We start from the raw sequence: 13781 nt of genomic DNA, 5'->3' as shown, positions 1-13781 counted from the left end.
ATTTACTCTCATAAGATTAAACTCTCAACAGAATTTCATGTTTCACAGATATTGGCCCAGATTAAGTTACTATGGCACTTGCTACTGACTTCAAATTAAAGCTGTTCAAAAAGAACTGGCAATTTTCATGGTATAAAATTTCCCACTTGCCAGCATCAGTTTTCGTCAGGAACCATGTCCACTAATAGCAGAGTCATTAACCAAACTAAAGGTAAATCACAATAGAATAAAATGACTGACAGTGAAAAATATCTGACATAAATTTTACAACAGATACATTACACAGGGCAAAACAAAGATTAAATTAATCCCTCCATTTTTACGTACTTCAGTTTAATTCATAAAGATCAATTTTTTAAATTGCTGAATTTTTAAATATTTTATAGGACAGAAGTTATCAGACATCCCACCTCTCCCAGAAGTTCCGGGAGTCTCCCGCATATTGATAGTGGCTCCCTGATGCCCGCAAATTATATACAATGTCCTGAAAATCGATTTTTTTGAGAGCGAGGAGAGGGGAGAGGGGAGAGGGGGAGAGAGATGTAGTGAGAGAGTGACAGAGAGAGCATCCTGATTGGTCTCTCTTTGTGCTAAGTAGACCTATCAGTTTTCTCTGTGGGTGGGTTTTAGTTGACCTCTCTCTCACTCATTGTCCATCATTTCAGTTTAGTGTCCTGCAGCGCCATGGCAGAGTGTTCCAAAAAAAGAAAATATAAAATGTACTTCACCCCAGACTACACTAAAGTGTACCCCTACCTAATAGGGGTCAAAAATAATGACGGTGTTGTCCACTGCACTGTTTGCAACAGTGACTTTTCTATTGCCCATGGTGGGTTAAATGGCTGTAAAAGACATGTTGAAGTGAGTTTCACAGGTGTCATTCATTCATTCATGTATTGAGGGAACAGAACATTCAGGAGATCGATGTGAGCAACCCTGAAATTCACCGCCCAGATGAAGAGCTTTTTACTGGGTACCTGGCAAGGAGGCAGTCGCTAAGCCAGGAAGCACAAGAGATCCCCCCCCTTACAAGACAAATCAGTTCTTCAAAGATGCCAGAGCATTCTATGTCAGATGCTTTCAAAAAATCTTGGAGAAGTTCCCAATGACAGACCAAATCTTGAAAAATCTCTCAGTGGTCAATACAGAGAGCCAATTTGAGGTGGATCCAGAGCAGATTCTGCCTTTGGCAGAGAGATTTCCAAAGGTGATCAAGGCAGATGCAAGAGAACAGCTCCACTTGGAAGTCCTGGATTATGTCTCAACCAACCTTGAAGGACTGGTGCCAAACTACAAAAGTTTGCTGGTTGATGAGTTCTGGGGGAGGCTGTCCAAAGTAAAATCTGTGAGCACAGGGCAGTCGAGATTCAAAGAGCTCTGCCAGTTGATGAAGCTGCTTTTGGTGCTGTCAAATTCTAATTGTGATGTAGAAAGGGCATTCAGCATGGTGTGTCACATTAAGACAGAATTCAGAAGTCAGCTGTCTCATAAAACACTTCTGAATCTGATGTCTTGCAAAACTAACAAATTCATTGACACAGACTGTTATGAGGTTGAGACTTCCGGCAAAATGCTCAAAACTGCCAAGCAAGCCACGTCACAGTACAAGGAAAGTTTGCAAAAGAAATAGAAAAGCTATTTGCATCAGCATTTAGCTATTAGTATTGAGACTGTCAACAAAATACACAACAAGGAATGTGTGCGCATGTGTGTGTGTAAATAGTTTCAATATATGATCAAATAAATCGTTGTGTTCTTTCATAATCAAATGTCCTGTATACATACACCCTTGGAGGTCAACCAGGTGGGGGGGGGGGGAATATGGGGTTGCAGGGGGGGCGGGGATGGTGGTACTACCTCCCTGAAATGCATTTTTGTAAGGTGGGATGTCTGAGTTATACATAAAATTTGAAAGCCAGAGCAATTGTCTAGCTGTAAGCACGGTTTAGCACTATCTTAGTCCTCAAGTAACACAACTTAGCACTTTCAGTTCTTGTTTCCCTCCCAAAAAAAAGTTAATAAAGACCCAAAGTTACTTTTAGAAAACTTATTTCTTAAGATAATAATAGACATGGCTTCATAACTGTAACTCATGTGAAGGACCAGAAAATCATACACTTGGTTTTCTGGTTTAATGGTACAGTACATATGGTATGTATATTCCAGAAGTGTACCACATTCAATGTAACGTCTGCAGTTTCGCTGCAATGACACTGCAGTACCCGAGCCATTGTCTTCATAATGAAAATTACACCTGGTCCCAAAACATAGCACAACTTATCCTGAGACAGGATAATAATTGGCACAAGTTTGTGCAGTTATAATCCTTTCTCATTTTAAGTTGGCGTCTTCAGACTCAAGTACACAATATGCTTCTATCAGTCAATGCCTACATCAAAGATTTCCTCCTACTTATATAAAGTAGAGTCTGGAAATGATGCATATGCGATCAACAGTTCAGTACAGTTTCAGGCTTGGTAACACATTTCATTAAACTTGGAAAATATGCCGCCCACTGACTTCAGGTATTGAGTACAATAATTTTAGTATTCTATTTTGTGCAGTTAGTAAGTATACAACCTTTTGGATTAAATTTAGGAAATTAGTGAAGTTTTCTTTCATGAATTTCTGATCAAATTAATACAACAGTGTCATTCTAATTCTTGTGAGCAGAATTCTGAAGCTACTCAGGGTAATTCTCCATTGATTTGCATCAATTGTCATTTATAAGCATTTATCACACCTGATTTTTCTGTTCCTGTTTTTGCTGCATTAAAGATTCTTCCCGTTCCTTCTCTACACGAAGCTGCCTTGCCATTTCCAACATCCGCTGGTGATTTGATACAGTGTCAACCTGGTGAAAACATGTAAATATTGCTTTTCACTATTAGCGTCTTAAGAAAATCTGATCAAGCTCAGATTTCACAGATTATTTTCTCCTCCTATTAATAAACATCTGCAGCTGACAGCATGGAATTCACACCAATTATATTAACATGCACTCATTAAGTACTCAACTCCTTGCAGCGATTAATTACGCTCCAAGGTTTCCGTTACTCAAATGCGTTATTCAATCTGTTCCTTAAGCATGCTTCCTCAGTCCAGATCTGTACTTCTCAATGTGACAAAGTATGGCTGATAAAAATAATATCCTTGCAATATAACACGATCATACCCTTTTCTTTAGACGTTCAACCCGCTTAATGAGTTGATCCTTCTCTTCCTCCATTGCATTTATATCCTGCCAATTCAACACAAAAATTTAATCATGCATTATTTGTTGCATTTATTTTTTTAAATTATTTTAAATATGTTGAGGCTACCTTAAACACATTAATTGCCAGATGAAATTTCTATCTTTCAGTAATAATATTTAAATATGATATTCTGCATGGTGACACTTTAGAAATAACTGACAACATATTTCTCTCATATGAAAAACATACTTCTCTTACATAAAATTAATTCATAAGATATAGGAGAAGAATGAGGCCATTTGGCCCATTGAGTTTGCTGCACCATTTCATAATGCTGATCCATTTTTCAGCCCCAAACTCCTGCCTTCTCCTCATATCACTTTATGCTTTGACCAATCAAGAATCTATCAACTTCTGCCTTAAATATACTTAAAGACTTGGCCTCCACAGCTGCCTGTGGTAAAGAATTCCATAGATTCACGACTCTCTGGCTAAAAGAATGCATTCTCATCTCTGCTCTAAAAGGATACCGCTCTATTCTGAAGCTGTGTCCCCTGAGCCTGGACTCTCCCAACATAGGAAACATCCTCTCCGCATCTACTCTATTAAGGCCTTTCAACATTTGAAAGGTTTCAATTAGGTCACTCCTCATTCTTCTGAATTCCAGTGAATACAGGCTCAGGACCATCAAATGCTCTTCATGTAACAAGCCATTTAATCCTGGAATCAATTTCATGAACCTCTTTTGAACCCCCTCCTTTCTTAAAATAAGGGACCCAAAACTGCTCAAAATATTCCAAGTGAGGCTTCACTAGTGTTTTATCAAGCCTCGACATTACATCCTTGTTTTTATATTTTATTCCTCTTGAAATGAATGCTAACATTTGCCTTCCTCACCAGATTTGACCTGCAAATTAACCTTGAGGGAATCCTGCACAAGGACTCTCAAGTCCTTTTGCATCTCAGATTTTTGAATTTTCTCTCTATTTAGAAAATTGTCCTTGTTAATAGTCTTTAGAAATTAAGTACAAGAATCTGCGAGTCTCAGTGGCAGCCCTTTTTACAATCTGTACAAAAATATACATTAAATCGTGGAAGCTATTCTTCCACAATTTTTTAATGTTAAGTACCTCAGTTTTATTACTAATTTTCCTCTACCGCAACACACAAATACCGAATAAACTAAATCAGAGTAAGTTTGTCTATTCCTACAAAACACCAAATGTTAAAAACTAGATATATAGTTATTGAGCACACCAAATATGAAGAATAACAGCAGTAAATGTTAACATAAAATCAACGGAAACTCAATGCACATTACTGCAAGGAACTAACCCTTGGAGCATACAGTATTTTGAATAACAGTCTGATTTATGCATCAGTGGAACCAGCAACACATTTGTCGTATACTGCTTTTAATGCAAATCAAAAATACTTCATAAGAACAATAAAGGAATTCAAGCCATTTTAGACTCTAACAGGACAGGTGATGAAAAGTTTGAAAACTGAGAAAAAGGTATGGAAGTGACAAAGTTCAGAATGGGATTTAAACATCATAGATCTGTTAGTTAGGGGCATATCTTCCAACTGGGAAGCTAGAAAATTGGGGAAGTAGAAATGAATATTTGACCCCAAAAAATTGGGTGGTGGTAGTGTTGTAGAACATTGGGAGCCACCCGTCTCTAGTTAAGATATTTATAACAATGACAGATGGTCATATTTTCACAAAGTACCTATCTAAAACAGGCTTAAATATATTTAATGGCTTCCAGCAATACAAGCAAGGCAACAATACGATGATCTTGAAATATAAAATTCTGAGGGGACTTTTGTTACCAATAAAAAAGAATACAGGAATAGTAATGTTAACTCCACATTAAAATGTTATCAAAATATCTTTGAAGATGAACAAACTTAAAAGTTGAAGAATTTGATAAAATAAATCTTACTGGTGTGGTGCACTAAAAAAAAATGAGCATGGAGGAATTTCAATTCTTGTGCATTCAGGCAAAGGTTCAAGAAGAAGTTGACTTCCCACTTCTTGAACTGGGAGCTATTCATGGGCTGGAAGATTCTGGGAAAATTACTTAATTTGTGGGAAATAAACTAAAATATATTGAAACAAATACTTCACAACAGTATCTCTAGGAAGCAATTGCAAGCAAAGTTAAGTCACTATTTCAGGCAGTTTAAAAAAACTATATTCATAATACCACCACACCAAGTCACCCGAGGCACCTCAATGTGCAGAAAGTTACTTTAAATTGCAGTCATTTTTATTATGTAGAAAATAAGCTCAGTCAAATCTGACAAATAGCAATGAGTGGAATGAATTGTTTATTTTTTTAACCTGGACTAGTTGAGGGAAAAATGCAAGATGAAATTCCTTAGAAATATCTCGGGGATAAATATATCAAGATTTAAGATGCTTCTCTATACAGAAGTTAAAGTGGGACAAATGCCTTTCTTCATTAGTCAGACTATTAAAATTTTTTTTGCTCAGAAATAGTTTAAGGGCAATTTTTTAAATTAAATCCCACAGTTGATCTAAAAGGTTTAACTTTCTTATACATAGGCAATAGTATTTACCAAACCAAGCTCACAGCTCACCCAGATTAAATGTTATACCCTCCATCAGGAGGAATTGTCAAACCAACATGGAATTCTCAATAATAAAAAATACTGTAAGCACTCAGCAGATTAGGCAGCTTCCCCACAAAGAAAAAATAAATTAATGCTTCAGATCAAAGACCATTGCCAGAAATGGAAAAGAGCAAAAATAGAAAACAGTTTTAGTTGTAGAGTGGGTGAGGAGTGATGCAAGAATAACAGGAATTCTGAGACTGAGAGGCAAGGGTTGCCATGGAGATAGGATGTAAATGAGATTGCCTGGTCAAAAAAGCAATATGGGAAATGGAGGGAGAAAATCTGAATAAGGGGATATAGAAACTAGGAAATAAGGCCAGGAAGAGTAAGAACACAAAGGAAGGAATGTGACAGTTGTGAAATATTACAGACGGAGGCCAGTTCAGATTATCTGAAGTAACACACACAAAATGTTGCAGGATCTCAGTAGGCAGGCAGCAACTATGGAAAAGAGTATAGTCAACGCTTCAGGACCCTTCATCAGGACTGGAGAAAAAGATGAGGATTCAGAGTTAGAAGGTGGGGGCAAGTGAAAAAGAAACACAAGGTGATAGGTGAAACCAGGAGGGAAGGAGGGGTAAAGTGAAGAACTCGGAAGTTGGTTGGTGAAAGAGATACAGGGCCGGAGAAGCCTTGTCCATTCATCCCTCCCTTTCTCCTTCTTGGCACTTATCCTTGTAAGCAGAACAAGTGCTACTCCTCCTCCCTCACTACCACTCAGGGCCCTGAACAGTCCTTCCAGGTGAGGCTACACTTCACATGTGAGTCTGTTGTGGTTATTTACTGTATCCGATGCTCCCAGTGCGGCCTCCTGTATATCGGTGAGACCCAATGCAGATTAGGAGACCACTTCACCAAACACCTAAGCTCTGTCTGCCAGAAAAAACTGGATCTCCCAATGGCCACTCATTTTAATTCCACTTCCCGTTCCCATTCTGACATGCAGTCCATGGCCTCCTCTACTGTCGTGATGAGGCCACACTCAGGTTGGAGGACCAACACTTTATATTCTGTCTGTGTAGCCTCCAACCTAATGGCATGAATATCAATTTCTTGAACTGACAGTACTGCACCCCCTTCACCATTTCCTTTTCCCTCTTTCACCTTGTTTCCCTACCTGCCCATCACCTCCCTCTGGTGCTCCTCCCCCATTTCTTTCATTCATGGACTTCTGTCCTCTCCTATCTCATTCTCTCTTCTCCAGCCCTGTATCCCTTTCACCAATCAACTTCCCAGCTCTCTACTTCACCCCTTCCCTGCTCCTGATTTCACCTATCACCTTGTGTTTCTTCTTCCCCTCTCTCAACCTTCTAACTCTGACTCCTCATCCTCTTTTCTCCAGTCCTAATGAAGGGTCTCAGCCCGAAATGTTGACTGTGCAATTTTCTATAGATTCTGCCTGGCCTGCTGAGTTCCTCCAGCATTTTGTATGTGTTGTTCAGATGTCTAGCATCTGCAGATTTTCTTTTGCTTGAGATTATCTGATGCTATCGAATGCAATAGTTAGTCCAGAAGGTAGCAAAGGTGCACGATGAGGTGGGACCTTGATATCATAACAGAAAGCCAGACAGGTAATTACAACAATCATACTTTCAAAAGTAGCTTAGTTAAGAAAAGATTAAAGCAAAACTATTTTGATTTTTCTTTCTAAATAAGAATCAGCTGATTTATGTTACAAGTTCTTTTTCAGTCATGTTTAAAACCCTTGCATGTTTTGGTAGATTACCAAAAATTCTTTTGACTAAACTTGTATGTTAGCTGTAATTTATTACTTACCCTTCTTATTTCTGCAGTTGAAAAACCAGAGTTCTTCAGTTGTTCACATTCCTTATGCAAGGTTTTGAACCCTTCTACTAATTCCTCATACTGTAAACATAAACCAGAATGATTTTTAAACACATTTCTGCCAACTGCAATATTCTATAAACAAAACTAGATTGTTTTATACATTTAGTACTTTTAATAAATTAAAAGCTAAATGTTAACCATATATTTTATATGAATAATGTTCAGAGCAAAATACAGATCAGAGTGACTGAAGAATAAATGGAAGTAAACATCCATGCCATGTTATAATAACAACCCATAATTTGAATTATACGTATAACTACAAAACCTGGCGATAAGTGTCTGCCACTACATCATCCTGCAGAAAGTCGGCAGGGATTTCCACCTTGACGAGGAAGCGTGCCAGATACGCTCGTTTCTTAAGCTCACTTGTTCGTTGTAGAAGCCAATGTAAAATGGGATGTATTATAGGCTTACTTCCAGTCACCAGACCCGGTCGAAAGGCATTTCTAGAGGAATGAGCACAATCACCTGATCAGATATTTCAATCAACTGCCCTCGGAAGTAAACCATCCAACCCCACCACAATGTTCTTAGTGATTTTATCTTGCAAGATATACTTAGGTGCCTAGGGAGCAAATAACCCAACTCAAAATTACAAGTTGTCTTTATGATAGTTTTTGCACTCCTTTATTTGTGAATAATGATCTGAATATTTTTCTATATTAGCATTTGCTCGTATTTGGAGAATCAAGTAGTATTTCACTTCAAGAATACATAAAAGCCTATAGATGTTGTAACAGTGCACTGTTGGAAGAACTCAAGCTGGTCAAATAGCATCTGCAGAGATAAAGATGGTCTAACATTTCATGCTGAGACCCTGCATAAATTACGAGACTGAGTTGTGATGCAGAATCTCAACCCAAAACTTCCAGTAAGATGGCAGTGTGTCCAGATGCAGTGGCCCCTCAGGGGCAAACCAAAGGTGTTTTCTTCTTTATTAAATGCCTTTTTTTATAATCACAAGACCATACTGGATTCCAAAAACTTTGGGTACTACAGGTCCACCCTATCAGTGAGAGACTCATTGATCGGAGGGGCTGGACGGGGTGCAGAGCTTGTTGCTGCCTGCTACAGGAAGGTGCTGAAGGCATCAGAGTTGGTGTACGAGGATGGCATGCAGTGTAAACATGGATGATTGTCTTGGAGGTTTCTCTTATAATCGCAGGAGCCTGTTGCACAGTGATAATGTAATATACCACAGGCATGTTACCCCGTCTGGTGGCACGACAGGTGGTGGGGAAACTGCGTAGCCTCGGTTGTACCAAAGGCTAGACCTCAAGCCACAGGCTTGCCTACTGCTGCTGTCCAGGAGAGGAGACACCGGAGGCGGTGTAGCGTGGCATGCCACGCTCGGTTGGGGCTGGACTCTCCCGTCAGTGCTGCCCTCCAGTGATCGATCTGTGGAATGACTGACTGGATTGCAGTGGCTATGAACTGCTGAGATCTACAGGACATGCCACTCAGGAACTTGAGCTATATATATGTTTTATTGAGTGACTGTAGCGGTGTGCTACACGCAGCGCTGAAATAACGACATGTAGTCGGTGAGCTGCAGTTGCAAAAGAGGTTTATTCAAACTTCACGGCCTCGCTTTAAAGCTTTCCTGTTCCCCGCCTCCCCGGGCGGGAATGCTGTAGGAGGCGTGTATTCACAGTCCCGTCCCGCGCGCAGGCTTTTCCCCTTGCTGGTGAAGCAGGCTTGGCACCCTCTTTGGGACCGGCCTCAATGCCAGCGCGCACCACTTTGTGAGCTGGTTCGAGTGCGCTGGGAAGTGGGTTGTCACATAACCCCCACCCCAGAACCGGCGATACACCCCCCAATGTCCTCAGTCTGGGTCGGACTCTGTTTGGGAGGTCTGCCTCTGTGCCGCGGTGCCTGAATCTCGACCGGCTGCGCCAAGTCCACATGGGCCGGTTTGAGTCGGTCCACTGTGAAAACCTCCTCTTTCCCCCCAATGTCCAGCACGAATGTTGGCCTGCTGTTTCTGATCACCGTAAACGGCCCCTCGTAGGGCTGCTGTAGCGGTGCCCGATGTCCGCCCCATCGTACAAAAACAAACTTACAGTTTTGCAGGTCTTTGGGTACGCAGGTCGGGTTCTGCCCATGCTGTGAAGTGGGTATGGGGGCCAGGTTAGCGAGCCTCTCGCGTAGTCTGCCCAGGACTGCTGTGGGTTCTGCCTCTTGCCCCCTTGGGGCCGGTATGAACTCTCCTGGGACGACCAGGGGTGTGCTATACACCAACTCAGCTGACGAGGTGTGCAGATCCTCTTTGGGCGCCGTGCGGATTCCGAGCAGGACCCAGGGAAGCTTGTCCACCCAGTTAGGCCCTTTGAGGCGGGCCATGAGAGCCGACTTCAGGTGACGGTGGAAACGCTCCACTAGTCCGTTTGACTGTGGGTGGTAGGCAGTTGTGTGGTGCAGCTGTGTCCCCAAAAGGCTGGCCATAGCTGACCACAGGCTGGAGGTGAACTGGGCGCCTCTGTCGGAGGTAATGTGGGCCGGTACACCAAAGCAAGATACCCAGGTTGCAATCAGTGCTCGGGCGCAGGATTCGGAGGTGGTGTCGGTGAGCGGGACCGCCTCTGGCCATCTTGTGAACCGGTCCACGATAGTGAGGAGGTGCCGCGCTCCTCGCGACACTGGCAGGGGGCCCACGATATCCACATGAATGTGGTCGAAACGCCAGCGGATGGGTTGGAACTGCTGCAGCAGAGCTTTTGTGTGCCGTTGCACCTTGGTTGTTTGGCAGTGCATCCACGTTTTGGCCCATTCACTGACCTTGCGGAGTCCGTGCCAAACGAACCTGTTGGCTAACATCCGGACGGCTGTCCTGATGGAGGGGTGCGCTAAGTTGTGAATGGAGTTGAAAATGCGCCGCCGCCAGGCTGCCGGAACGACGGGGCAGGGTTGGCCGGTGGTGACGTCACAGAGTAGGGTCCTCTCACCTGGGCCTATGGGGAGGTCCTGGAGCTGCAAACCGGAGACTGCAGTCCTGTAACTAGGGATCTCCTCGTCTGCCTGCTGCGCCTCCGCCAGCGCTTCATAGTCTACCCCCTGGGACAGGGCTTGGATGTTAGGGCGGGAGAGGGCGTCCGCCACGACATTGTCCTTTCCCGAGACATGCCAGACATCTGTCATGTATTCGGAAATGTAGGACAGATGTCGCTGCTGGCGGGACGACCAGGGGTCGGATGCTTTCGTGAACGCAAAGGTAAGAGGTTTGTGGTCCGTGAACACGGTGAAGGGCCTACCTTCTAAGAAGTACCTGAAATGCCGGATTGCCAGGTATAGCGCCAACAGTTCCCGGTCAAAAGCACTGTATTTGAGCTCGGGTGGTCGTAGGTGTTTGCTGAAAAACGCCAGGGGTTGCCAGCGACCCTCGATGAGTTGTTCCAGCACTCCACCGACTGCCGTGTTAGATGCGTCCACTGTGAGGGCGGTAGGGACGTCCGTTCTGGGGTGCACTAGCATCGTGGTGTTTGCCAAGGCTTCTTTGGTTTTAATGAAAGCGGCGGCAGGCTCCTCATCCCAGGTAGTGTCCTTGCCCTTACCTGACATCAGGGCGCATGATTCAGGCTACTGAAGGGAGGAAGCGGTGGTAGAAATTCACCATACCCACAAATTCCTGAAGGCCTCTGATTGTGTTGGGTCAGGGGAAATGGCGGACCGGGTCTACCTTGGCGGGCAGAGGGGTTGCCCCGTCTTTAATAATCCTGTGGCCCAGGAAGTCGATGGTGTCGAGCCCGAACTGGCATTTGGCCGGGTTGATTGTTAGGCCATGTTCACTCAGTCGGGCGTAGAGTTGACGGAGGTGGGACAGATGCTCCTGACGACTACTGCTGGCTATGAGGATGTCGTCCAAATAGATGAAAGTGAAGTCCAGGTCGCTTCCCACCGCATCCATTAATCGCTGAAAAGTCTGTGCGGCATTCTTTAGGCTGAACGGCATGCGGAGGAATTTGAAAAGGCCGAACGGGGTGATGAGTGCCCTTTTGGGGATGTCGTCCGGATGCATCGGGATTTGATGGTATCCCCGGACGAGGTCTACCTTGGAGAAGATCCGTGCGCCGTGCAGGTTTGCTGCAAAGTCCTGAATGTGCGGCACAGGGTAGCGATCAGGTGTTGTAGCCTCGTTCAGCCTGCGGTAGTCGCCGCATGGTCTCCAGCCCCCTGTTGCTTTGGGCACCATGTGCAGTGGGGGAGGCCCATGGGCTGTCGGACCGTCGTATGATCCCCAATTCCTCCATCCTCTTGAAGTCCTCCTTCGCCAGTCGGAGCTTGTCCGGGGGAAGCCTTCGAGCACGGGCGTGGAGGGGTGGTCCTTGTGTCGGGATGTGGTGCTGTACGTCGTGTCTGGGCATGGCTGCCGTGAACTGCGGTGCCAGAACTGATGGAAAATCTGCCAGGACTCTGGTGAAGTCATTGTCAGTCAGCGTGATGGGGTCTAGGTGTGGGGCCGGCAACTGGGCTTCACCCAGGGAGAACGTTTGAAAGGTCTTGGCGTGGACCAGTCTCTTCCTTGGCAGGTCGACCAGTAGGCTGTGAGCTCGCAAAAAATTTGCTCCCGGGAGTGGTTGGGCTACGGCGGCCAGTGTGAAGTCCCACGTGAACCGGCTGGAGCCGAACTGTAGCTGCACCGTACATGTGCCGTAGGTCCTTACTGTGCTGCCGTTTGCGGCCCTCAGGGTGGGACCTGGTTCTCTGTTGCGGGTGTTGTAACTCGTCGGAGGTAAGACGCTGATCTTGGCTCCGGTGTCGACCAAAAAGTGGTGTCCTGACTGCTTGTCCCAGACATACAGGAGGCTATTCCGATGGCCAGCCATCGTAGCCATCAGCGGAGGCTGGCCCTGGCGTTTCCCGGGAACTTGCAGGGCGGGCTTCTGCACCCCACCGCTGGTGGTAGAAGCACCATTGTTCGTTGATCTCCTCACCCCTGCCTCTGGGGTTAGCGGGCTCTGCAGCCGGGCCTGGTGTGGTCTGCTGCCGAGAGCATGGCCTGGTGATCTGTGCGATGGACGCCCCACTCTCCTTCTTGGCTTTCCACAGCACATCTGCCCGGGCCACCATCTTCTGGGGGTCACTGAAATCCACGTCAGACAGCAGCAGGTGTATGTCCTCGGGCAGCTGCTCAAGGAACGCCTGCTCAAACATGAGGTAGGGCTTGTGTCCTCCGGCCAGGGACAGCATCTCGTTCATCAAAGCCGATGGTGGCCTGTCCCCCAAACCATCCAGGTGCAGTAAGCGGGCAGCTCGCTCGCGCCGTGAGAGTCCGAAAGTCCTTATGAGCAAGGCTTTGAATTCTGTGTATTTGCCGTCCGCTGGGGGCGATTGTATGAACTCCTCAACCTGGGCAGCTGTCTCCTGGTCGAGGGTGCTCACCACGTAGTAGTAAAGTGTGGAATCCGCGGTTATCTACCGAATGTGGAATTGGGCTTCTGCTTGCTGGAACCATAGGTGAGGTCGCAGCATCCAGAAGCTTGGCAGTTTTAACGAAACTGCATGAACAGATGTGGCGTCGTTCATCTTCGGCCGAAATATCGTTTGGGCTGTCGGGGTCACCAATTGTAGCAGTGTGCTACAAGCAGAACTGAAATAATGACACGCAGTCGGTGAGCTGCAGTTGCAAAAGAGGTTTATTCAAACTTCGCGGCCTCGCTTTAAAGCCTTCCTGTTCCCGCCCTCCCCAGGCGGGAATGCTGTAGGGGGCACATATTCACAGTCCCGTCCTGCGCGGGCTTTTCCCCTCGCTGGTGAAGGAGGCTTGGCACCCTCTTTGGGACCAGTCTCAATGCCGGCGCGCGCCACTGTGTGAGCCGGTTCGAGTGCGCTGGGAAGTGGGTCGCCACATGACTACGTTTTTATTTGCTCGCTATTTTGATTTATGCGCTGTGTGTGTTTTGCACACTGTTTCATTTGGCTGTATTCATTTATGGTTGAATGATAACTAAACTTGAATTTGATTTGAAAACTTTGGATATTTCACTTCAATATTGCTAATAAAATGCTGCAGATACATTTTCAAAGTATACTGAAATTATGAAATAAAGCAGAGTATTTAAAAAAAAACTTTGTTTTAAATATTGAACA

At 44.8% G+C, this 13781-nt stretch overlaps 1 protein-coding gene across 1 annotated transcript in view; it reads right to left on the bottom strand.

Moving 5' to 3' along the window:
- ift81 (intraflagellar transport 81 homolog) overlaps positions 1-13781 on the bottom strand; it is a 71737-nt gene that overhangs the window by 54445 nt on the left and 3511 nt on the right. The window contains exons 4-7 of the mRNA XM_073065617.1: positions 7960-8140; positions 7620-7709; positions 3176-3241; positions 2744-2854 (exon numbers count right to left, since the gene is read on the bottom strand). Of these exons, the coding sequence (XP_072921718.1) occupies positions 2744-2854; positions 3176-3241; positions 7620-7709; positions 7960-8140 (448 nt within the window). The remainder of the gene's footprint in view (positions 1-2743; positions 2855-3175; positions 3242-7619; positions 7710-7959; positions 8141-13781) is intronic.

The sequence above is a fragment of the Hemitrygon akajei genome, chromosome 14 (genome assembly GCF_048418815.1).
Source record: "Hemitrygon akajei chromosome 14, sHemAka1.3, whole genome shotgun sequence".
NCBI classification, from domain to species: domain Eukaryota; kingdom Metazoa; phylum Chordata; class Chondrichthyes; order Myliobatiformes; family Dasyatidae; genus Hemitrygon; species Hemitrygon akajei.
Note: the sequence above shows the minus strand (reverse complement) of the source record. Positions and strands in the feature narration are given on the sequence as shown.